General features: G+C 38.4%; 2 protein-coding genes across 6 annotated transcripts; both read left to right on the top strand.

Annotated features, from left to right (window-relative positions):
* Positions 1-847: 847 nt before the first annotated feature.
* On the top strand, positions 848-7,998 carry si:ch211-112c15.8 (tumor necrosis factor receptor superfamily member 1A). Its single transcript, XM_058409269.1, has 10 exons — positions 848-1,068; positions 1,998-2,109; positions 3,101-3,229; positions 3,317-3,448; positions 4,467-4,551; positions 5,071-5,114; positions 5,247-5,438; positions 5,567-5,604; positions 5,715-5,832; positions 7,013-7,998. Exons 1-10 carry the CDS (start codon positions 1,045-1,047, stop codon positions 7,324-7,326), a joined length of 1,188 nt encoding a protein of 395 aa, XP_058265252.1. The 5' UTR covers positions 848-1,044; the 3' UTR covers positions 7,327-7,998.
* A 1,205-nt stretch (positions 7,999-9,203) lies between these two features.
* On the top strand, positions 9,204-17,361 carry ttc34 (tetratricopeptide repeat domain 34). Of its 5 annotated transcripts, none has more exons than XM_058409364.1 (8): positions 9,316-9,789; positions 11,217-13,014; positions 13,515-13,737; positions 13,965-14,157; positions 14,507-14,619; positions 14,782-15,055; positions 15,150-15,364; positions 16,605-17,361. In XM_058409364.1, exons 2-8 carry the CDS (start codon positions 11,264-11,266, stop codon positions 17,139-17,141), a joined length of 3,306 nt encoding a protein of 1,101 aa, XP_058265347.1. In that variant the 5' UTR covers positions 9,316-9,789; positions 11,217-11,263; the 3' UTR covers positions 17,142-17,361. The 5 variants fall into 5 exon arrangements, with proteins under 5 accessions (XP_058265344.1, XP_058265347.1, XP_058265346.1 ...); XM_058409363.1 differs by having other exon boundaries at positions 9,317-9,789; positions 14,507-14,673; XM_058409361.1 differs by lacking the exon at positions 9,316-9,789 and adding an exon at positions 9,204-9,252 and having other exon boundaries at positions 14,507-15,055.
* The last annotated feature ends 8,217 nt before the right edge of the window (positions 17,362-25,578 follow it).

Genomic DNA, 25,578 nt, shown 5'->3' with positions numbered 1-25,578 from the left:
TACAAGAACTTAATAAATATAATATCATTGATTAAAGACAGATGTAATTTCCCCCAGTGAAAAACAAAGCAATGAACAACAACAACAAAAGCATGAACTTTCTGGCTCTTGCTTAAGGGACTGTGGACACAGACTCCTCTTCGAGAACTACTGAATTAACCAACTAACCGAACAGATAAATAGTTATTAATACATACGTGTTTTCATTACTCGTGCTGTATTGATGCTTACTAATCCCTGGACTTTTTCCAGGACCAGACCAAAATCAAATTTCACTGTAGCTACTGAATAATATACCTGAATACACAAAGACTTTGTAAATATCTGCGAGTTTAAAGAGCTAACACAACCGTAATGTAAATTTGAACATCATTCTGTTTGCCTACAGCAAAAGGATGCAAGGGTTTTTTTCCCTGGACGTCTTTCAGAAGTCTTTCCTGATGATTGACAACAGTTGAAAATATTTATCTGATATAGTTAGGATTTCCTTATCACCACATACCTTTATTTCTCACACTATAAAGAGCCTGAAACTTCTTGTGGAATCCTTTCAGTCTCCACTAGGTGTCGTTGTTAGGCCTGTTACACAAAAACACCTATAGAATAATCTGCATACATTAAGTTTTTTTTTGTTTTTTTTTTTTTTTTACATATAGAGCTACCACAGAGTGACCTAAAGGTCACAAAGAAGAAGATGTTCTTCTGTGACATTTTTACCATCCCAGCCTACTGACACTACTTGGACACCTGTTAAGCTCTGAAGGGGTTGTTGGTTTGACGTATTTTCCTGTGTCAAATTTCTGAGAATTTTTTTTTTTCACCACCACATAAAGTTTCAGGTCCTCATGCTAGACTTCCTGTTAGCAGTAGTCTTTTGTGGAAGAGCATTTTAGTGAAATCCACAGTAAACAGTCATGTCTGAGGCTACAGTGCAGTAGTGTTCGGTTATTTCTTTATCGTTTGTTTATTTAAGTTCTTATTTGGTCAGATGTGCATGCCGAAGTTGAGGTTTCTGTTCATGGATATTTTAATACTCATGTACCCATGACCATGTCGCCAGTGTTTATGGTGAGTAACCACATACTTCTGTAAATGAAATTATAATGAATTACTTCCTCCCTATTGTTAAATACTTTTAAATCACATAACACATATTAAATACTAATAAAGTGTACTTGTATTTGAACGAGTTTATCATGTAATCGAAGGGCAATAGTTAATGCGTTATTTTATTACATAACAATTATCTTGCATTAACCACAGATCCATTAGCTCTTAGATACAGAAGCTCATCCTAAGAGACCTAAACTACAGCGCAGCATTTGTTATGAGATGAAGGGTTTCTCTTCTGAAATTTATTGAAGAACATTGGCATTAAGGTGAAGATGTCCAACCTGACTCATCACTCGGAGATTAGTTCCAGATCAGGGTCAGAACTATAATAATAAATAATCTTTAAATCAGTATGAGTAAAATATAAATATTAATATATTAAAAAATATTAAATTAGTAAAAGTATTACCAAAAAAACTTGTAAACAAACAATCTGGAATCTAGATTATAAATTCAGATTTGCAGAGATATTTTTGTTTGAATAAAATTTATTATAATTCCCAAATAGTTTCAAAATATAACTAATTATTTAAATGATATTGTTATAATATATTATATAAATGATATATTTAAATGATAAACAAATGCAACTGTATGCAAACCATTTGACGTTTATATGATGCCAACTATTTGGGAATTACAATGAATTTATTTTATTAAAGCACAGATGTCTCTACAAACCTGTGTTTCTATAACGAATTCTAATTACAACATAAATATTCTATTTTCCTGCTGCTGCGATTTGCTCGTCTGTGTATGGCTTCTCCTAATAGTGAAACCGTAACTGTAAGCTGTGTTTAAAGTGTAAAGAGGTAAATATTCTTCATGGTTCATTCTGCCTTCAGCGGATTTATTTCTATATGTGATTTTTCTTTATATTCCAGGTATTTGCCCTAATTGCTGCCTCTCTGTGCTTCGGTGGAGACTGTTTAGATAAGTGCCAGATACCACCCTTGCCTGATAATCAGATGCTTGCCACAAATCAGTGTTTAGCAGGTAAGCAAAGTTTCTCCTTTTGACTTGAAAAGGTGTAAAATTTATTATCATTTATCAAGCAAAGGTGTCACTGTTTTGTCTCAAAGGTTTGAAATAGGACCAGCGGCATTAATATAAGTCTTAAGATAACACTATTACAGGGTTCAGCTGGAACTAAGGTTTACCAAAGTGTCATTGTCTCCATGTTAACAATTCTATTGTGTCAATTCATACACAATATGATCAATAGTTTGTGGATATTGGGCCATCACACCTATATGTGATTTTCCCCTAAACTATCCCACAACATTGGAAGGAAACAGTTATATAGGATGTCTTTCCCTTCAGTGGAACTAAGAGGCTTAAACCTGTTCCAGCAGGACAATGTGCCTACGCACAAAGCGAGCTCTATGAAGACGCAGTCTACTAAATTTGGAGTGAAAGAAATCCAGTGGGCTGCAAACAGCCTTGACCTCAACCCCACTGAAAACGCATAAATGCATACATTGTCATCTCATTAATGGTTAAATGGTTAAATGGGTAAATTCCCAGCACCACACACCAAAAGCTTGTGGTAAGCTTTCCAAGAAGAGTGGTGGGGATTATACTAGCAAAAAGGAAATGCATCTGGAATGAGTTGTTCAAGCAGAAGGTATAGATCTGATGTTCATGTGTCATGTGTATGAACATAAGAAGCATTAGGAAAGAATAAAACACAATGCTGCATGCTGGTGTAGGAAAATAATGAACAACGTAGAGGTGTGAAGTGACCCAAGTTACAGTTACACTCCAAATTATGATTGTTTTCCGATGACCTCGTATCCTGAAGTGTTTTATTTAACAACATTTTGACAATGATCAAATATTTTGACAGTGACTAAAATCTATGAATGAATGAAATGTTGTACATTTATCCATTTATAGGTTTATTTAAGGTTTTTTTAATATAAACCTTTGACTTTATGCTTGTGTTGCACTCGAGGAACCTGATACAACCTTCTCACCTTTTCAGGCTACTTCTTCAAAAAAAAATGCCCAAATTCAGATTCTCTGTTTATCTGTGAGAAATGTCAAAACGGGACATACATAGAATATAAAAACAAACACTATGTCTGCTTCCCGTGCAATGTCTGTAAACAAGGTACGTAAAACTTCATTTCATTTTCAATTGTGTTGCAAATATGTCTTTGTGAAATATAAGGTTTGAAAGCGATCTCTTGGTTTACAGATGAGATTATGAAAACTGATTGTACGAATCAAAAGAACCGGGAATGTGTCTGCAAAGGTGGGCTTTACCGGACTCAGGTGTACTCTCATGATACGTGTGAAAACTGTACGAAATGCACAGACTGTACCAAGTGTAAGTAAAACCTGCTATCAACCCAACCACATGCATTATATGTACCTTTACTTTTTATATCATTACAAGCTGTAAATGTCTGGAGTCCAAAAGTAAAGTTTTTCAGCACCTGAAGTTCTCATTTATTACAATTTCATCAATTTTATCACTATAGAGCAAACACAACGATACAGAACAGTAATTAAATAAGGACACCTCAATCTTTGTGGTCACTCTCAGATCCAAACGGGAAGATAAAGAGTACTTTACTAAAGGCACGAGCACTTGGAGTGTAAATCTATTGAGGCTTTAAACATCGCTAGTATTCATGTACGTGTGGTGTACTTAATCACACGTGGGGATGTGGTAGCTTAATGGTTAGTTTGTTACTTGACTCAACTTGTTAGTTGACTACTGATCGGAAGGTTGTTCGACTCCCAGGCCCATCAAACTGCCACTGCTGGGCCTCTGAGCAAGGCCCTTAACCCCGAATTGCTCAGTTGTATAAAATTAGATAAATCGTAAGTCGTTCTGGATAAGGGCGTGTTCTAAATGCAGTGAATGTAAAATTTCAGTTCTAGAGTATTCCAATAAAATAAAGACTTTTCTTAATTTACTATAAATGTACACGGTCAGAAAAAAGGGTACCACTGAGGTACTATTTTGTTCCTAGGGGAACAGAAAATATTATGGTGCCTTTAAAGATACACAATAGGTCCTTAGGGTACAATTATGTTCCCAAAACGAATTATAAAGGTACAACTAGAGGTACCTTCAGGGTACCACCCCAGTGACGGCCACTTGTACCTTAAAAGGTACAGTTTTGTACCTTTCTTTCTGAGAGTGTATGTATTATTAATAAATGATTGAAACCTATACCCTCTCCTTGGTTTTATCATTTTGAGTCATTTTAATGAAGTCATTTAAACACAAATGCTGTAGAAACCTGTATCTGAGTGTAATGTAATCTTAAGGATTTGATTTATTTAAATTAGATGAAAACACAATTTTGAGCTGTTCCTGTCTTGCTCTTCTTCAGGCCCTGAATGTAAAGGTAATTGTGACAAGAAGTGTGTGCATGGCCAGTTCTTGGATCACACGGGAAAATGCCAACTGTGTGCTGAGTAAGAGACATCTTTTCCTGTAGAATGCTTTCCTTTTGGGTGTTTTTAAGACTTTAGAAGCCATAGTGAGTCTGGTCTCAGTCTCACTACGGCTAAATGTGACTTTTAGAACTGTTTATTTAGGACTGATGACCAATAACCACTATAAGAAAAAAAAAAGGAAGAAAGTTCGAGAAAAAGATTTCAGATTCTGTTTGATTCTTCAAAGTGAAATGTGGTAGAATTTAGGTTAGTGGGTTGTGGGTTTCCTGTATACAGAAGTGAACATCTTTGTCAGAATTTCCTGCCATTTTACAGAGATCTGCTAATCAGCTCTCCTAAAGAAATGTCACAATCATAACATGTGTCTGAAATATACTGGGTGGCCACGTCATTACACCTACTCTTCAGATGTACTTAATCGAGACCCAGGACTGTTTACAGTTAACTGTTAATGCAGACAGATTTCATGAAATTCAGTTGATTGTATATATATATATATTTATAAGTTGTTTTTTCTATTGTTTTTTTTTATCACAGTTACAATTGCATGGATAAGTCCTGTAAATCCTTTTGTGACAAAGGTAATTAAAAATAACACTCACTGTCTGAGACTTTTCTCTATTTCATGTCCTTTTTAGACTACAGTGTAATGTATGGTGTAATTGCATACATCGAGGTATTATGTAATCGATGATGTTTTGTCTTGTTTTTAGTTCTGATTCCCTTGGAAAAATGGGTTCTGCCCGTTGTGATCACGCTGTCCACTGTGGTGCTGTTTGCTTTGTTTTGCTTCGTTTGTGAATCCAGTAGGAGGAGACAGCTTGGCTGCTGGGCTCAAGTAAAGAATATGAATGAAAGACCTGCTGATGATGATGGAGTTCCACTAAACATGCCTCCTTTACCTGGTAAATGACCGGCTTTTTCCTCCGATGTTTCAGATATCAGTACTGGGAACACATGACCATATGCATATTGTTTGTGTACACTTAGTGTCCAGTGTAAAATTGTTCATGTTGTCTCTTTTTTTTAACAGACCAGCCTGCAGGCCAGCCCACCATTTATCTGCCACTGGTTTGTATTACCTCTAATAAATGATCTACAAATGGCCATTTCATTGTGCTTAAAATAAAATCAAACAATCAGTCCAACAAACAAACAATGATTTCTCTGTTATTTCAAAGAACATGATGCCAGGAAGTGTAGTGAAAGATCCAGGGACAAGAGACCAACTAAAATATTTAGACTCGGACAGGACTCGACAAACCACAGCTCCACTTATCGATAACGGAGAGATGAAAGGTATGTTTTATAATGAAGTGTCATGGCCTTTCTCAGCAGGACTTGTAGAGGAAGCTGAATACACTAATTTATGTTTCTATATTTAAGCCCGTAAAAAAAGAGCGCACTTCAGTGAAAGGAAGTTACTAAATACTTTTTAAGTACTGCGAGTAATAGCCCAGCTTTTAAGATGAAGACATTACAAACACTGTGTATTTGTTTTCTGATGTTTGCACACCATTGTGAATATAATTAATGTCCTCTTGGTGTTGTATGTTTCCATAATATACCATGCATTTTCTACAGATATCTCGTCTTTAGGGTAGGAACGATGGGATGTCTTGTTTCAGTGCTTTTTGTTAGCCCACTAAGACACTTTTGATAAATTCGAGTCGAAAGCATCATTATCTAGACCTGACCGATTCCAATGTAATTTTAGTGAACAGAACGAATGTTTACTCTCAAACCCAGCCTTTCCGAACACTGATGAGTCTTATCCTTTTACTGATCAGGTGGGTGTTTGTGACCGTGTCAGCTAAGCTGAAGGCTCAGTGATGTAAATGACTGATAGGAGGAATACACAGACGTTGCTCAATCAGATAGGAGAATGCAGCATAAGTGCGCTTTATGTCTCAAATGCTTCCTGTGGCCTCCCTGCACTGGCAAATTATCAGCACTCAGTTCAGTTTCTGCAGAAATGTGTGAGGTCTTTTCTCAGTTACAGATAAAGATGGAAGGAATAGGGCTTTTTACCCTGCCATAAAATTAGCAGTATTACTGCATGTTGATAAGAGTTGTGTTCTGACATTCTACAGGTATAATATTCTTTATTGGAGTAAAGAATCTGTTAATAATAAATAATTATATTTTTCAGTGGTGAGATTCTAAAATACAAAAGCAGCTACAGTTGTTTGGGTTAGAAGTAGCATCCCAATAACTTGATCAGCCTTCTGTATTTAATTCACTTCTGGCTGTATTGAAATCCAGCTCTGCCCACATTTAATTGGTTTAATTTTTTTATCGTAATTTCCCACACATAAAAGTCCTACATTTGAGAATGTTTATAATAATTAAACAATCCTTTCCTGATACGAGCTGCCAGTAGGTTTTGACAGATAATCTTGGGTTTTTATTGCCTGTCAAAAACACAAGCATCTTATTCATCACTATTCTTCATCAACTGTTTCTGCTGTTTGACCAGAGCTGACCCTAGTAGAGCCGGAGAAGGAGTTGTGGCCGGCCCCGATGCTTTACATCATCATCAGACAGGTTCCTGTGCGGCGCTGGAAGGAGTTCTTACGGTTGCTTTCCCTATCTGACGATCAAATGGAGCGAGTGGAGCTAGAGGCGAGAGGATCCTATTTGGAGCTGCAGTATCAGATGCTGCGTCTCTGGACCCAGATGACTGGAGCATGCCTGGAGAACATCTACTCTACACTACATTGTATGGACCTGTCAGGGTGTGCAGAGGATCTGCAGGAGAAGCTGCAGCAGTTGCATGACACCTTGGTCTAGATGAGTCTGTGAACTTTTACCGCTCATCAGGCCCGATGCTTTAGTGTTCTCACTCACTCCGAATCTGAATGTCTGACACGGTTTGGAACGGGTTTATTTGTATACTTTGCAATTGTACAACCTACAAGAACTATTGTTCAAACAGAGTGTATTTCAGATATGTAACGAATAAGAAGCAGCGTTGTTGTTGATCTGAAATGTACTATAAAGGGCACATAGAGTATATAAAGAGATAACTCATTATTGAACTGTACATTATACTTGCCACAGGTATTGGGGCAGCACTCCATGAGGATAGGTTTAAGCTAGTCTGTGTGAAGCCATAAAGGTTTCCCTAAGTACACAGTAAAAATGTCAGGGGTTTAAAAGTGATGTTACTGAGCACCAGCTGGTGTTTTTTCGGTACTGTATTTGTTCTACAATCAGATCTGTAGGTTTTAAAAACCATTAAATGTTGAATGATTATACATCCATGGCCACAAGCGGTAGGCTGAGGGTGAAGTACAGTATGTGACATTTCTGAACGTCACACTGGCTCTTTACATGCATGTATTATGATAATAATTTGGGGTCATGTTACCTTTGGTGTTTTTGTGTCTAACCTTCGTACTTTTTGTAGAATAAAAGTATTAGCTTAAATGCATGTGTGTGTGTGTGTGTGTGTGTGTGTGTGTGTGTGTGTGTGTGTAATGGTAACATGAACCGGCAGGTTTTTGAGGAAATATATCCAGTAACACTACATATATAAAATTCAGATATTTAATAGAATAGTAATTGAGATTTGTTTAGAAAAATTGAAGCTCTTGGATATATTATTAATTTAAAGAAGTGTTACACGATTAATAACAGCATCATAAGTTCCTTTGCTGGTTATGTTGTGTTAAATGTTGTGTTAAATGTGTTTCTGTATGAAAGGATAAATCTATAGTAGCTTTGTGGGATGGCCACAGAGCAGAACTCCCCAGCAGCAAAAGTCCAGTAATGAAGGACTATAATGGATCCTGGGCAAGGAGGTTACTCACAGCCTGAGAGGAATTCCCCTTCGTTTTTCTGAAGATTACTATCATGTATAATAAAGTGCATTTTGTAGGCATCTTCCCTTCACAGCCTACGTTTCTCATTAGCGCTGCTAGAGCGCATGCGCAGAGCGGAACACTTTTCCACTCGCCGTTGTATCTGACGTCCGTCAGGAGTCTCTCTGTCAGAGCCAGTGACGCATTTCTCTACAACATTTCCACTCTCTTTTTCTTCTTTCCATTTTTACTAGACCTCTGCCACAAGTTTTTCATCAGATATTTGAATGGATTCCACCTTTTACCATTCTAAAGTTTTCTCTAGGATTTTCCCTAATGACAGACAGACAAACATGAAAGAAAAAAAAGAAAGAAAGAAAGAAAGAAAGAAAGAAAAATAAAGTTTGTAATTCACGCACTGAAAACGGAAGGCAGCTGATCGCTAATAAGGGTTGCCAGGTCTTCGTTATTTGCGGTCTCATTAAATACAATTATGAATTATTTACGAAGTAACATTTTTTCTAAATTAGAGAAGTTTTACAAACGCACAGCTTCAGCTGGTTTATAAATAAAAAATTTCAAATGGAAATTCTCTTACCCTGTTTCCCACCCTATAAATGTATAAAGTATATTTTGATTTCAATTTTGATTTCAATTACTTTAATACACTTAATTCATACAATCTCTACAATCCCAATCTCAAATGCATCAAGATTGCATATTAAAGAATCATATTAAATATTTTGTTTATAATGAGTCATTTTAGAATGACTCTATACTGGGATAAATGGATAGAGGATCATGTGCACGGTTGTCGGAAATGAGGGGGAAAACTACGGTCATGGCAACACCACACTGAGGGCGCTTGTCGTTTCCATGGCAACCCGGGGACGCATGCGCGCGTGGATATATTGTAAGTAGCAATAATTCTAAAATAAAGCCAGTAAACTGATCTAAAACTAGTAATCAGTGGGCGTAACCACACACTGTCATTTAGGTAAACTAAGCGGCTTCCTGCGATCTTACGAATGTGTTATTCTTCTTCTAGTCACCGCCTTTAGGACAGACTTTTGGTAGCTGACTAAAGTTGACCCCTTTCTAAATGAATGGGAGATCGGATGGACAGGTGAGCAGCAGACCAGAGACATATTCAGCTGTCGGTTGAAACCAAGCAGATTTAGTCGTTGTTGTATTTGCGCTGGCCCACAAACTTTTAACTTCGCATCAGATACCTATCATGTTTCAACCATGGAAACCGCATCTTGTGTTTCAGAGTGTGTTAAAGAGGTGTTATAACAGCTCCTCTGACATACACTGTGCTTTTCTGTCGGCTGTATCCCAAACTGCCCTCTGGAGATGACCTTTACACTCTGCATAACTACTGCACTACATGTGGACTAGAAAGTTCTAGTTATTTCAGTGATCTAACCTAAACCTTATTTTACAAACTGTAAGTACAAGTTCAGACATTTCAGACAAATTCAGTTACATTCTATTTTGTATAATGCTTTTAACAATAAATACAAAGCAGCTTTACAGAACTCAGGAGGTCAGTTTACATCCCTAATGAACCAGCCAGTGGCAACAGTGGTGGAGAAATTCTTTGAGATGCCAGAAACCTTTAGAGGTAGAGCTGTGGTCACATCCTCCTCTGCCAGGTCAAGACTGAGTTTTAAGGAGGTCAAGCCCAAGTCAAGCTCAAGTGCAAATGAAAGCGAGAAAAAATCAAGAGCTAGTCGGCAAACCAGCCCATTATTTTCAAAGACAAGCCTTTACTTCTAGAAAACATCTTGAAACTTGAATTGAAAGCTACCAGACTCCAAAGGGAACCCATCATCTTGTATGTGACTTCAGATAGTAGGATTATAAATTGTTAGTGTTCTACCACAGTATACGATGTAGTCAAGCAGTACTGAGTATGTTGAAGGTATTCAGTAGGAGCATCATATTTCTTATGATTACAGCAGGTACATATCTGCTGTATGCAGATGAAACATTTCTATCTATTGAAGAAAGGGTGCATATTGGGCATAAAGAGTTTTGGAGAAGTGTCATCTTTAGGGAATGCATGTGGGAGCATCCAAAGCATCATAGTGCGTCAGTGCAAAAGCTCTAAGAGGATGAAATATCAGGTTCAGTACCCATTTCATGTCTAACACAATTCATCAGAACCCCTTCTACCTCTTGTGATGGACTGGTGTATCATCTAGGTTTTATTTCTGCCTCATTACCACTATTCCTGAGATCTACTGTGACCCGAAGAAGACTGAAGAAGAAGCAGTGATCCTTGAGGTCATTTTCAGTGCTCACTGTCTGATCACAGCAATACAGCACTGCTGTTAGCTTGATATTCTTGGTGGGTGGACTGCTCTCCACCCAGCAGTGATGAAATGTTAATCCTCATTTAGCACTGTGCTAGCCGATAGACTCATAGTAGCATAACACCTACTGACATTCCATTACAATATAATTTATGACAAATTGCCTTTATTTAGTGGTATGAGTACCTCCTAATGTGACCACTGAGTGTGTATGTGATGTCACTAATTAAAAGGAAGTTGTACAATCTTTTGTTTTAAGAATAGGACACTAAATGTACTTGTTTAAAAAAATAATGTTAAATATGTTATTTAAAGGAAATAATACAGGGTTTTTAGACAATGGGCATTCTTCAAGGGTTCCTTAAAGGTTCACTGGGTAATTAAGGGTTCTACTTAGGCTTCTGCCCTTCCTGAGGGAAATACTGTTTTTGACATAGAACCTTCAAGGAGTCCTTCAGAGAGATGATCCTTAAGGGATTTACTTTTTTTTTTTTTTTTTTACATTTTCCACAAATTAAGCAGACATGAAACATTTAATAATGTTGTTTTTTGACAGAGGAAGTATCATGTGAATATTAGAACAGAGGGCATCAGAGAAGAACAATGGATGCCATCCATCTGGGGCTGGGAGCAGTGGAGCTGTGCAGAAAGGCAGATAAAATCTACACAGCTGGAGATGTTAAGGGAGCTGCAGCACTGTATACACATGCGTTTGGGCACAATGCAGGATCCACTATGGCCCATATGCGCAGCTTGAACAGGAACTGGATAGAACAAATCATTTCAAGTCTGGAAGCTTGGCTCGATGGACATGAAGGGACACAGGAGGCCATGGAGGGCATTAGCAAAGGACTGGGTGCAGTATTTCTGTCAACGTTGTGTCCAAATAATGTTTCTGCCTCTGTTTTTAAAATGGAGTCCGTCCTACTAGGAGCTGCTCATGGCTCTGACCAGATCTTTGCCCGATGTTCATCTCTTCTAGAGGATAAAAGGTCACCTCATCCAGAGGGTCCTACACGGGTAATTGTGGAGTTAACTAGAGCCCTTGCCTGCTTGATTTCAGATCCCCATAACCCAAAAGGCCCTCTGCTGTACCTGCAGGCTTTCCTTGCAAATCGGTCAGAGACAGTGAGACTGGTTAAAGGTCGGCATGCGGAGCATTTGCCTCGAATAGTCAAAGCTTTCTTTGAGCAAATGTTCCCCAGATTCCCCATGCTCCATGCTGAGGGCAAAATGCATGACACTCTCAATTATGAAAAAAAGACTGAGGATTTCCCCCCTTCTGAATCAGTCGATTTTTTAGTTGCTGTTTCACCTGAAAATACACAAGTGAGAGAGCTTCAAGGAGCTGTGTTGTTTTCCTTGGGCATATTTGATGAAAGTGCTGAGGCTTTGTCCCTGGCTCTGCAACTGGCCAAATTTCAGACAGATACAGAAACAAACCTGGATCTGGTTGTAACGGGAGCGACCCCAGAGCGGAGAGCTTGTTTACTTGTGGCAAAAGCAGCTGCCTGTTTTTCAGCAACTGGACGAGCGAGTGAAGCTTGCCGAGACCTTGCCGAAGGTTTCGCTGTCCACCCTGCGACAGCCAGGCACCAGTTCCAGAAGATGTTTTCTGACAATGACATTGCAGCAGGAGTGCGTTTTGAATTGCGTCATCAGGCTGAGAGAGGCCTGTCTAGCTTTAGGGAGATGGTTCTCCAGAGATCTGACCTGCGTTCCTGCTCAGGTATGGAGCTGCTAGACCCTGTCATTGCCCAGCTTCGAGCTCTGTGTCATCTGGAGCCTGACGGGGGTGCACGGGAACTGCGGGTCCGGCTGGCAGACTGTCTGCTTCTGCACGGAGAGTTCAAAGAAGCACTGTCCATCAGCAGCCAGCTTGCTGCAGCCTCCCCTGTGAACTACCAGAACACCGTACAGGTACTACGTGGCTTTTCCCGGCTCCTCTCTGAGGACCACCAAGGAGCTCTGGAGGATTTCCAGGCCGTAATTGAACATAGTACTCCTCATCCTCTGAGTTGTGTTCGAGCTCTGTGTGGGCGTGGCTTGTTGCGCATGGTGGCTGGCTCGCATTACCTCACTGCACTGGACTACATTACTGCAAGTCGACTACAGAATCAGGACACAGCACTGACCATCAGGTGTCTGGTGCCGTGGAACTACCGTGGCCTGCTGTGTACCGTGTTGCTGGAGCAAGGGAGGGCCATGCTGGAAGAGTGTGCAGGGCAGAGAAATATTTCAGGGGCTAATACAATTCAGGAACATCAGGTCAACAACCATCTGCCATCTGCCAAACAGACAAAAGACCATCAGTCCATGATGACAATAGATGGCAACGCTATAAACAAAGAAGGGTACAGTAGAAACCTATTCATAATATACATACAAGTTTATATAGAAAATCTTAACAAAATCAAATCAATTATTTTATTTTTAATTTTTAATTTGCTTAAAAATTGTTCAGTTATAGACACAGAATTGACATGATTTATTATTGAGTGTGACACGATTTACTTATTTCTATCATCATCTTATTTGCTTCTTTTATCTTGTGCATATTTAATAATTGTGAAAAAGTTATGAAACATAGAAAACTATGAAGTGCATGAAATGTTGAATTGAGTTGAATTGAATTGTGCATGAATTGTTAAGTGGACGACACCTATGGTGTAGAATTTTAGTGGCCTCCATGACAGTGGTGCAGTGACATGTTCTCAGTTTAACCACATATGCTGTCATATATTACTAAATGTACAATAAAAATAAAATACATATATATTGTATTTTCCAGTTATAGTCACTACATTTACTTTTGCCAGATATTTTATGTGTATATTTATATTATTGTGTTCAGAATGGCAGTAGGAGTACATTCGCTCGCTCTTCTCCTGATGGAGTTGCAGCAGGATGCAGACTTACCCCAGATCCTTGCGGCTGACGCCCTGTACCAGCTGGACCGTGTTGAGGAGGCATATCGCATTCTCCTCTGCATGGACCACACATCTCCTCGTGCACCAGTCCTTGCCCGACTCGCTCTGCTCCAGCTGCACCGGGGCTTCCTTTATGATGCCAACCAGGTGCCACTTGGATCCTATATCAGAACTTTATATAGAACTGTGTTAGTGTACTTAGTCCTGTGCTGTTTTATGTAGCTCCGGAGGAACATTAATTCATTTCACTGTGTACTGCACCAGTTATAGATATATGGTTGAAATGGCAGTAAAAGCTTTTTGACTTGACTTGATAAGCTTACCTTAAAATGTCTCTCTAAACTCAGGTAACGATTGTCTCTGTGGTTTTACAGTTACTGAAAAAGCTTATTCATTGTGGGGACACTAGCTGTTTAAGTTCTCTGCTCTCTGTGGCAGCTCTAAAGGACAGGGAACTTCTAGAGAAACACTGTCACAGTGCATCAAAACGCATCCTGCACAGCCAACAAGAGGAAAGTGCCATCAGAGAGGCTGTGGCCTATCTCTCTATTGCCATTATGGCTTCAGGTATGTAGGAAATGTACTTTAAACAAAATTAAAAAAAAAAAAAAAATGCTTCTAGCCCATACGGTACTCGTCTGTTTGTAACTCCTGACCATGTAAGTGGAAGAAATTATTTGCTTGACAGACTGGGGAATACTGCTCTGTGGTATATAGAGGAAGTGACTCTAGTGATAGAAAATCTGTCTGACGTAAAGCAGTTCCTATAATATTGCTTCTATAGAAGGAAACAATTCTGAAATGAAACCCAGGCAACTGAATCTACTTTAGTTCATATATTTTCCATTGTAAACATGTCAGTTCGTTTGCTAAGATGGTTTCATGGAGGTAACTTCAGTTTGCTTTGATCTTTTAGGTGGCCAAGCAACAGACTCCTTACTGGAGAGAGCTAGATGTTATGTTTTACTGGGCCAAAGGAAGACTGCCAATTTTGACTTCACTGCTATTCTAAAGGAGCAGAGAAATCATGTACAAGCTCTGTGTGGGAGAGGGTTCACTTATCTAATGTTAAACCAGCAGAAGGTGGTGTTCATACTGAGCCCTGAATGTCTTGATTTATATTTTTTGCATTACAGTCATGTTTTTTTATCATCAAGAATTGAAACTCACTTTCTTTTGCATCCTTCCAAGGAAGCCACACAAGATATACTAGCAGCTCTTCAGGTCGATGCTGAAGAGGTAACTCGGAGTATCATGTCCTTAAAAGTCAAGGCCCAGAAGCTGATCTGTGAATGGCTACAACAGCACTGTCGTGCCAGTCTATCCACCATCCTGTCCACCAACCCTATACCCTGCCAGCAGGATTGTCTTAAAGAAGCCTTTCTGATTAGTGGAGTACTGATAAAAACTGACAGCAGGGATCCGAGGTGGCATCTCCTCTACATAGACAGCCTGCTTGCCCGAGGTAAAGTTCGCAGTTCGCAGTGTTCAGACTAACAAACATCATAAGGTTTGAAGATGGCTCAGAACTCTTGTCTGTGTGTTTGTTAATGTCTCAGGGGACTGGAAGGCAGCAGGTACACACCTTCTGCAGATCTTCGGTCAGGAGCCTCGTGATGCAGCAGCCCAGGCCAGGTGGGGAGTGGTGGATAGCTGGAAAAAGAACTACAGATCAGCAGTGAAGTGCTTGAGTGTGGTGTCTGAGAAAGATCCCTCAGTCCTAGACTTTCTCCTGACTCTCATTCAGCCTCAGCAAAAGACACGTCTAGCACAGGTAACAGAATAATCCAAACTTTTTAAATAATAGAATCAAATAAGAATTATACAATATCTTCCTCTATATGAGGCGTGTAGCCACTTTCATATGTATATCAGAAATATTTAGTATATTTTCCATCTAAAGCCTTTATGTCAACCAAACTGTGCTGGACTCCAGCATTCGCAGTGTTATATATCCTTGTTTGAATCCTCCATTTAATTAGATTTTTGTGACACAACCCCAAACCTGAATTTCCATGTAAGCTTTTATGCTCAGTGTCTCTTATTTTAAAAAGTTAACATAAACATTTATATTCAAATGTTTATTTTCAGGTTCTCCACTGAATCAAATCTCATATAATCATTAATAAGACCCAGTTAACTGACCCCTTTACTGAAACGAATCATGCCTCATAGAAAAAGGACAATGTTAGGGAGATGCACCACACGGTAATATTGTAGCTGGTTGTTTATCAAGAGTAAATAAAAGAAATCCTTCTAAACGTTATACACTTTAAATATTTGTGAATCACATGTGTATAAACACTCCTGCCATCAAATATGTGACGAGGATTTGTGGGATTACTTACACATATTGTTTACAATGCTAACAATCACAGAATATTGGGGATATTAACTCAAAAATAAATTCTAATAGGTCATGCTGTCAAAGGGGGAAAAAACCAAGCACCAAGGCAGTAAGTGTAAGATTATTAACAGAATGTCATGAAGTATTTCCCAATTTTTATCATCGCAATTTGCCAATGTTTGCCTTTTTTTAAAATCTTTACTAACGAACAACACGTCATACTTTTTAAAGTGTTATTTAATGAGGTGGAATTTATATCAGCAGAACAAGTTAGTTCCAACATTTCAGTTGTCCCTTTAAAGCCTGTCTTTTTTCTCTAACATAAAAGAAATAATTACAACTCATCATAAGACACGTGAGAAATCAGACAATGCAAAGTCACATACTGATAAATATGATGATAATTATTAGTCCTGGATTATTGTAAACATCTGCAATACACATTCCTGAAATATTTATTCTTATAGAAACAATTACAACATTTATAAGGAGTGCCTGTGAGGCATGCTGTTAGACAAAATTAATCAACAGCTTCTGACAAATCAGATTCAAGAACTCAGCAGTGCTGTGGTTTAACATAACGTTATTACTGCTGTATGGCTGTAACATCAGACGGTTACTTATTCCATAAACATGTACAAATTAGACATACTCCCCTGCTCCTCAGGCAGCGTCGCAGGAAGCGAGCAGAGTCTCCGAGAGTGGACAGTGGGAGCGCGCACTGGCTCTGCTGACTGTGGCAGTACAAGCCCTGGATGGAACAAAGCTCCAGCACCTGCGTCAGCGGGCAGCATGCCTGGCACAGCTGGGTCTTCATGAGCAGGCAGTGTCAGATCTGGATAGGGTCATACTTTCCCACAGACAGGACAGCAGTGAGGAGGCCAAGGTTAAGGCAGAGGACCTGTGCAGAAGGGCCCGGAGTCTGCTGACCTGCTCGCGGGACGAAGTGGCTCTACACGACTTCTCTCAGGCTTTGGAGCTGCATGAAGAGCAGGCCCTGCTGTGTGTGGAGGCTGGACCAGGAAGGCATGGCCTGACCGAGGTCTTTCTACGCTTTGCCCTGCAGAATTATGGAGAGCAGCAGCTAGACAAGGCCTGGCGCTTCACAGAGAGTGGCTTGAGGATAGACGGCAACCATGGTGAGCTGCGCCGTCTGAAAGCCAGACTTAAACGAGAAGTCTCCAGAACATGTATTGTACACTAAAAAAATTAAACACATTGGGTTAATGTTCAAGTAGCATAAATGTTCAGGTGCAAGTTATACAAGTTTTTAAATTCTGAACATTTTTCTATTGCTATTGCATTTTTCTGTTTCTTTTATCACTCATGTCTTTATATATAAAATCATCCTCTAGTTTCAGTTGGAAAGGATAAACGATTTGAATAGAAAATTGGGAACCACTTTGTAAAGAAAATGAAAATAAAAAACGCTTTTTGAAAATGATGAGCTGGTGTCCAGTGGAGCACAGAGCTGTATGAATTATTTAGCAGTTATTTTTTTTTAATGAATGTTGGTGACTTTGTTTAATGTTCCAGTCTCTTTCATATTGTTCAGGACTCGCAAAGTTTTTATAATCTTTTCAGATTACAGAAGCGTGTTTAATCCAAACACACAGGATCAGCACACTTCCTCAATAGATAGTCATCTTGTTCTAATCCCACACTGTTCTGCACCAAACTAGATTAAAACCTCCAGCATGATTCACCTGAACCTGGTGTTCCTAAAGGTACATGAGAATACACATCATGACGTTTTGTCCTTTTACCCGGGTGGTGGAATAACTGCCCCTGTCTGTCTGGACAGATGAGTCAGTGGCTGAGACAGGAAGACTGAAGACTTACTGCCTCTTCACCAAACCCTTCAATTAGCGCTTATGTAATAATTGTCTTTAACTAGATGGAATTTATAAACCCTATCCTATTAAGCATAAGGAGGTGTTTATTTGTTAAATACTAGAAACATTTCTGCTATTTACTGTATGCAGTTACAATAAATACTAGTAGTGCTTACATTTTTATTAACCCTGTACATACAGCCTCACTAGGAAGATGATTCTGTTTCTTAAATGTCAATTAAATAGTGAAAGAAGCTTACAACGAGTTTAGGGTATTCTGTCCCAGTGGTTTGTGACACACTTCCATTCAGCCTATAGAAAAACAGAATAAATAGAATAAATCACTGGCAGCTTTCACTGAAGTTCAAATGCAAGCTCCACTAACAGCATGTAGGTGGTTTATCTCTCTTTGTACTAATTTAATATTTTTTTTCCATTTGTAAATGTGCTGATTCAGCACAACATGCCATCATCTCCCACGCTTACAAAAAGGCAATGATTTTATTTTACTTTCTTTGTCCTAAATGGGAAAAACAATGCAGACAGATCTTAATCTTTTAATGCAGAAGAATGTAAATCATTGTTAATGTCATTACTTCATCTCCCATAATCACACACACACACACACACGCACACACACACACACACACACACACACGCACACACACACACACACACACACACACACACACACACACACACACACACACACCATTCCAGAAATACCCAGGTACATCTTGTAAAGACCAAAAGTCCCTTTTTCCCCCTTTCACATGGTGTCAGAGGTACAGAAATGTGTGTGTCTTGTGTGACAGCTGGTGAGTGTGCATTCATCTGGTGATTCATTATAAATAACAGATTCTAATCTTCGAGAGAAAAAACACGCGTTCAAATTGAGACTGAACTAAGAAAAAAATTTATTCCTAATGAATATTAATGTAACCCTGGGTTCTTTAACAAATGTGTTTACACAGGCTTTTATTCATTTCTGTTTTTAGCTGGAAACACAGGCTGGAATGTGGAACTGTACGAATTCCTGCATTATCTTGTTGTTGAATGCCTCACATCACATTTTACTGTGTTTTATTTTATTTGCTCAAATTTAGCTTAAATACAGTTTATATTAACAGGAGTGTCCTCTAAAAGCTTAGCGTTGTTTAACTCCCACTTCCACTAGAGAGTGCTGTTTGATCTCTTTCTCTCTCTCTCTCTCTCTCTCTCTCTCTCTCTCTCTCTCTGTGTGTGTGTGTGTGTGTGTGTGTGTGGCTGGATTCAAGCCTACACAACATATCATACTTATTCATCCTTTCAGGAAAAACTATAAAGCACACAATTTCCTCTTAAATGTAGTCAATCATCCGCCATGTTTTTGCCATCCAAAATTTGGCCTTAAAATAGCAGCTCTTTCTGTTTTTGTCTGCTTTTGCTATTTTTACCATGAGGATGAGACAAAAAAAAATCAAGTAAAATGTAGTATTTTTCTGAATAGTGGAATCTGTTGTGAGGAATCACTTGATAATCACGGGGATACTCATGTTAAGCAAAATGGAAATTATGCAAAAAAAAAGATCTCAATTTGCCAAAAAAAACAATAGTTTGACTCATCTTAATAGATGAAAGTGTGTCATATGGTTTCAGACACTTCACAAGCAAGTCAGGTTTGAAGTTAGTAAAAAACTCTGTGGTTTGGAGACACGTGTTGATGTGAGAGTTTACACTGCATTTTCCCCAGCAGCAGCTTGTCAGGAGACGCTGCTCTTGTTTACTGTATTAAACTTTTACACATTTAATTATAACTGAAACCAACCAGGCTGCAGGCTGGCTTCATTTAGTAATCTAGAGTTTTTTTCCAAGTACCATTACAGTGAATTGGAATACCAGGAGAGGGGTGACAGAGGAGAAATAGTCACTCAGGTCCACTTCATGTCCATCATCTGCTGTATGGTGCTGCTTAAGGAGGCAAAACACTACAGTGGATGAAACTGCTGGTTTACTTTAAAGCTCCAGAGGCTGAGAAAACAGGAAAATGTAAGATGATTACACACACACACACTCACACACACACATACTCAAATCCAGTATTATGTCAGAGAGAGAGAGAGAGAGAGAGAGAGCTGAGTATCAAAGCAGACTCTTTATCTGTGTAATCTTATATCATGGCATCATAAAATGTTCTACACTTAGGGAAAGCAGCTCCCAGATGTTTGAGTCCCACAAACCATTCAGCACCTACAGTCTTTCCAACATTCTTCTGTACTGGGAAGGAAACTTAAACAAACTTGTATTGCAAGACACTATTGCCATGAAAAAAAAAAGAATTAATGAAAATGATTATCTTAAATAAATAAAGACTTATATTAGCTATACATTAAAAAAATCCTTTATATTTCATAAGCAGTGATTTGGATATAAGGCTTACTTCAGCTTAAAGAACTCCATCTGGACAGGAAGGTCCACTCAGGAGGCTTGCAGGCCAGCAGCACACTGGACGTTACCTGCGTGGTGACTGCTGCCAGGTTCATCAGCTTCTTTTCTACAAACAATACATGATGTTATGCATCATGACTCTTTGACAATCTTTTAGAATCACTCTGTATTTTTATGCACATGTTTAAATTCAGAGATTTGGTTGTTGTTTAAAGGCTTAAAATGGAATTTTTCATTCATCATCTGTCATTGAATAAATTAGGGGCAGTGGTAATAATAATTAATATGTTAGTCAAATTTTTCACACATCTAGATTCTGATATTCTTCTTATTCTTATTGTTAAAATCAGATTGCCTTTAGTGCCATTAAAACACATTCAGATTTGTATTAATCTTCTACGACTTCTTCACTGTAGCTTTGGAAGTATGCTCAGGTTTGTTGTACTGTTGGAAGGTGAACCTCCGCTGCAGTCTCTTGTCTCCTGCAGACTGGATCAGGATTTCATCTCAGATCGCCGTGTATTCGGTTCTGTCTATTGCCAGAATCTGGATTTTTATTTGTGCTCCACAGGATGTTAAAATTTTGGGATATTGTTTTAATCAGATTTAAATATATATATATATTTTTAACTAAGGCCTTATTTGACCTTTTCAGGATTTTGTTCCAGACTTGTTTTGATAGAGCTGTATAGTGCAGTTTGTTTAGAACTGTTCTCTAACAAACTCTGGGGCCTTTTCAGGAATGTGTGTATTTATATTGAGATCATATGAGACTTTAATCACATGCACATGAACGCCATTCACCTAACTATGTGACTCCTGATGATTACACCAGAACTAACTCATGGGTTTCACAGCAACAGAATACTTATACTGTAGAATCTGCAATGCTGTCCACATCACCTGTACATAATGTAAACAACCTGTACACATAGACTGCTTCCCTCTGATGTCAGTGTTATGGTTTATTTTGTATTTCATGATGTATATAATCCAGTTGAAATCTGTTCAGAAGATGGGGAAAGGTGTGGTGTTTATGATATGTAAATCTTCAAAGTAAATGTTGATATCAAACCTGTTTCTACTCTCTGCGATGCCCCAAGTGCTTCTTCATAAAATTTTGTCTAAGATTATCCAAACAGGTAAAAACATCTCACACTGAAAGCCAACATCTGGCTAATTTTATGTCAGATTTGCCCAAGAAAATAATTCAGTTAGTTTATACTGATTGGAAACGTCCAATAAGTAGATTTCCATTCCGTCAGGGTTCTGGTCAAAAGGGTTAAAGAAAATAAATCACTTGAATATGAAGGTGAATATGAGGAACAAGCTCAGATGTAGATATGGGAGCCAATGACAAATCCACCACAAGAGAGCAGTGAACTGAGAGGTGTTAATTACAGTCGATAAAACACACTCGTACTATTCCTGTTGTGACGTTATGATGTGTGTTGTAATGGTGGTCATGTAGAGGGGCTTCGGTCAGTCTTTCCTGGACTCAGTATTTTCTGTAAGGTGTGTTGTGGTTGAGTGTTTGTCCTCATCACCATAGTGACAGCTCTCTGTGAAGAAACTCTGACCGATTTTTCTCAGCTCTGCTATGGCTCAAAGAGGTGAGCTTTTGATAACAAATGTGTTTCTTTCTTGCGTAAGACATTTGATAGTAGGCCCCTGGTGAGTCCTGCAAAAGTAAAACTATGCATTGTACAGTCAGTTTAGAGATTATCTTTTTAAGTGAATGCTGAAAAGGAGAAATGTGCTCTTGGGAAATGTCACTTAATGAGAGGGACTTGTGGAACTGTAGATGTTTAATGACAAAGCTCTGAAGAAGGCAATTTGATGACGATGCAAAATGTGTATAAAGTGTTTTTAGAAGAATTTTAAAGGGAAGAATTTTTTAGTCTACAAATTTAGATTTTTGAAAAAGGGTAAAGTATACCTAATTCTGTTTATAATTCTTTATTTGGTATGTGGGTGATGATCCAGGTGAATGGATAACGTGACACCAGAACTCAGGATATATGAGACTGTATAGTCTGTGCTAAATGTTTCTTACACTTTCATTATTCCAGAAATCTCATATCTAAAATACATTCAAGACTTTAGTAAAGTTTGTGAATTCCTTGCTCCATAAGCTTCACAAACCTGCAATTAAATGGTCTGTTGAATCAGGTGAGGTTAAGCAGGGAAATTTGTCTGAATCCAGGCTTCTAGGAACCTTAATCAAATACATCTGACATCTAAACTATTTCCACTACTCCCAGGTGTTGGGCGACTGATCAGAAGGTTGTGATTTGGAATCCCAGGTCCACTAAGCTGCCACTGCTGGGCCCCTGAGCATGGCCCTTAATGTTGTGTAAAACAATATGAGTAATTGTAAGTTGCTCTGGATAAGAGAGTCTGCTAAATGCCAGAAATGTGAACATGAACCTAGAGTTTAACCTGTAAACATTTAGTAATGAGATTTTATTACATGTTTCATTAGATATCTTATGATCTTAAATTCTTCTCAGTACATCAAATAAGCAGGAATGAAACAAAACGGCTGAAAGAAAAAGTTGTTTTGAGATTTTGGATGTAGCTACATGGCATCATATTAAATATACTTTAAATGAACAGGAATGTGAGCGAATGGAAGAGTGAGTTTCTGACACTTACAGATGGTTTCCATCTCATTAGCTGCACTGATCTGAAGAATTCTCCAGTGAACTTTCTGCTGTGGATTTCTCAATTTCATATTAAACTATTACAACACTTCACTGGTCTCTGTTCACATCAGACGCCAGGTCATAATTATTCTTAATCAAATAATAAAAATGTAGCAGTTTGTGATAAATGTCCTTTACACAGATAAATAGTGTGCTTTAATGCTCATCTCTCTCTCTCTCTCTCTCTCTCTCTCTCTGATATAATGCTGGATTTGTGTGTGTGTGTGTGTGTGTGTGTGTTGGGGGGGGGATTTATGTTCATCTTCTATATCATAACCAATGCATAAAGATTTCAAAAGAAGTTCAGTGTCATTATCAGAGGTTGATGTGATAAAAGTTCATTAACAAACCCACTCTTACATGTAAACAGTCACAATGCCATGATGATCCATTTTATCACTCTTGTTTTAACAACACTGTAAAAAAAAAAAAACTAAAAAACACAAATCTTGATATGTTCAAAGATTATTTCTAGATATTTTTACTTATCATAAGTGTGACATGATTTTGTTCCATATCTGTGTAACAGTAATAAGGGACAGCACACATGTCAGACACACACACACACACACACACACACATACACATTTTCAGCCACCTAGACAGCAGTGAGTTCAGACTGGACAACAATAAAGGTCTGTGTTACAGAGCATTGGCAGAACCGGCAGGCGTCTGAGCCAAATATCTGTAGTCACATCCTGCCACAGCAGTTATGAAAGTATGACAAATTAAGGAAATTCTGAAAAGAAAACAGGCAGTAAACCAGAATCATGAGCAAAACACAATCAGCATTTTAGAAGATCTGTTAGTTTAGTTTGGCATGTGTGGCTACAGATGATGTTTATTACTCTGCAGAATAAGCAGTTTTAGTCTCTCAGATGTCGTGGCTATTCTCCTGGTTCTGTTCTGCGGTCTGCTTTTCTATCATGAGCGTGATTAGAGTACATTTTAGTATTGATCACTACACGAAGCTCATTCTTATTTTAGCCAATGGTTATTCTTAATGCACTGAAATGCATTTGCTTGTGATGTAGCTCGTAGACCGAATACTCTATAAAGCATATTTTGTTTATTCATGCCTATTTTAGCTGAAATAGAGCAAATTGAACGCCTCTTTGTCATCACTAACATTTTTTGTTAGCCTCTTATACACCACAGTGTATTGCTGCAAAGGTTTTACTGTACAATTGACAGTGCCTCTGACGAGATACTGCATTGCCTTGTGTAGCAAATAAAATATAGCTTGTCACTTTTGAAACTTGTGCTGCCTTTTGAGTGAATGCTAATAACAGCAGCACACTGAGATCTTTAACAGGATCTGACTTTATCAGACTGACATGCAGAAACTGTGTGACATGCTCTGCTCTGAGACACAGGAAGCACGCTGACAGACAGATAAAGTCGTGCATGCATGCATATTATCTCAAGGAGTTTATTATTAGTGTCACATATACATGACACAGTCAATTTCATATATCACTTATAAGCTAGGGTCAGAGCACAAAGGGTTAAGGCTCTTGCTCAACACTGGCAGCTTGGTGGTGCTGGGGCTTAAATCCCCTGATCTTCAGATCAGTAACCCAGTGTCTTAGCCATCTGAGCAGATACATCCTCCACCCGTCATTAGCAGTGTAAAATATAGATGTAATGTGAAGCCAAAACAATACAGAAGGAGAGCCTTTTCCACCAAAATGCGTTCAGAGGAGAAACTAAAACTAGACTAAGCACATGTCCAGTGAAAGTACACAAAAAAATGAAAGAACAATAACTTTTTTGGGCAATAACTTTAGTAATCTTGTTGTAAGTGACAGAAACTTAGGAACACAGTATCTATATATCTGCTATCATCTGGCTAAATGGTTCTGTATCAGACACAGGAGCCCTCTTTTGGGGTGAGGAAAAGAAACTGCTCTTTATTTTATAATATTAGCGATCTATTTTTGTGGACTTCAAAATAGTCAAGGAAGTAAAACGTTGTTTAACAATTTAGGCACCATAAATATTTTTCTTCCCAAACATTACATTTATTTTATCATATTTATTTATGTAATTTATGTAATTCTGAATAGAGAGATTTAGAGATTTTATTCTTCGTTCCTACAGTTCCAGTCTCTTGTCTATTAAACTGTTTTTCCAGATCCAATATAAAGAAAGGTTAATGATATTCATGCTTGCATGAAAAAATAAACAGTTTCTGTGCATGAGGAAACTCCTGAGTGAGGTGTTTCTCACTGTGCTTCTGCTTTTCATGTGTGATATTCAGAGGAAACAGGAAATGAACCTAGTAAGACTTAAGAACTTGAAAGACTTGAAAAAAAAAACAAATTTGATGAGAAGATGTGATAGAGTGCGTTACTCAAACCTGAGCATTTTGTTATGATAGATATTATTATTATTATTAGGGCCCGAGCACTGAAGGAGCAAGGCCAGAGGCCAGAGGCCTTGCACAGTAGGTGTGAAGCCCTATTGTTTTCGTTAGAATTTATGTTTTATTTATATATATATATATATATTTTTTTTTTTCAACCTTTCAGGGCATTTTGGACCCCTTAACATGCTCAAAAACTCATGAAAATCAGCAGACAGGTTGGAATCTGCGACCATTAGGACGTCACTGTGGCTCGGCCCTGGGCGTGGCACACACCTGTCACAGCGCCCCCTGGTAAATCTT

The sequence above is a fragment of the Hemibagrus wyckioides genome, linkage group LG15 (assembly GCF_019097595.1).
Source record: "Hemibagrus wyckioides isolate EC202008001 linkage group LG15, SWU_Hwy_1.0, whole genome shotgun sequence".
In the NCBI taxonomy this organism is placed as follows: Eukaryota; Metazoa; Chordata; class Actinopteri; order Siluriformes; family Bagridae; genus Hemibagrus; species Hemibagrus wyckioides.
Note: the sequence above shows the minus strand (reverse complement) of the source record. Positions and strands in the feature narration are given on the sequence as shown.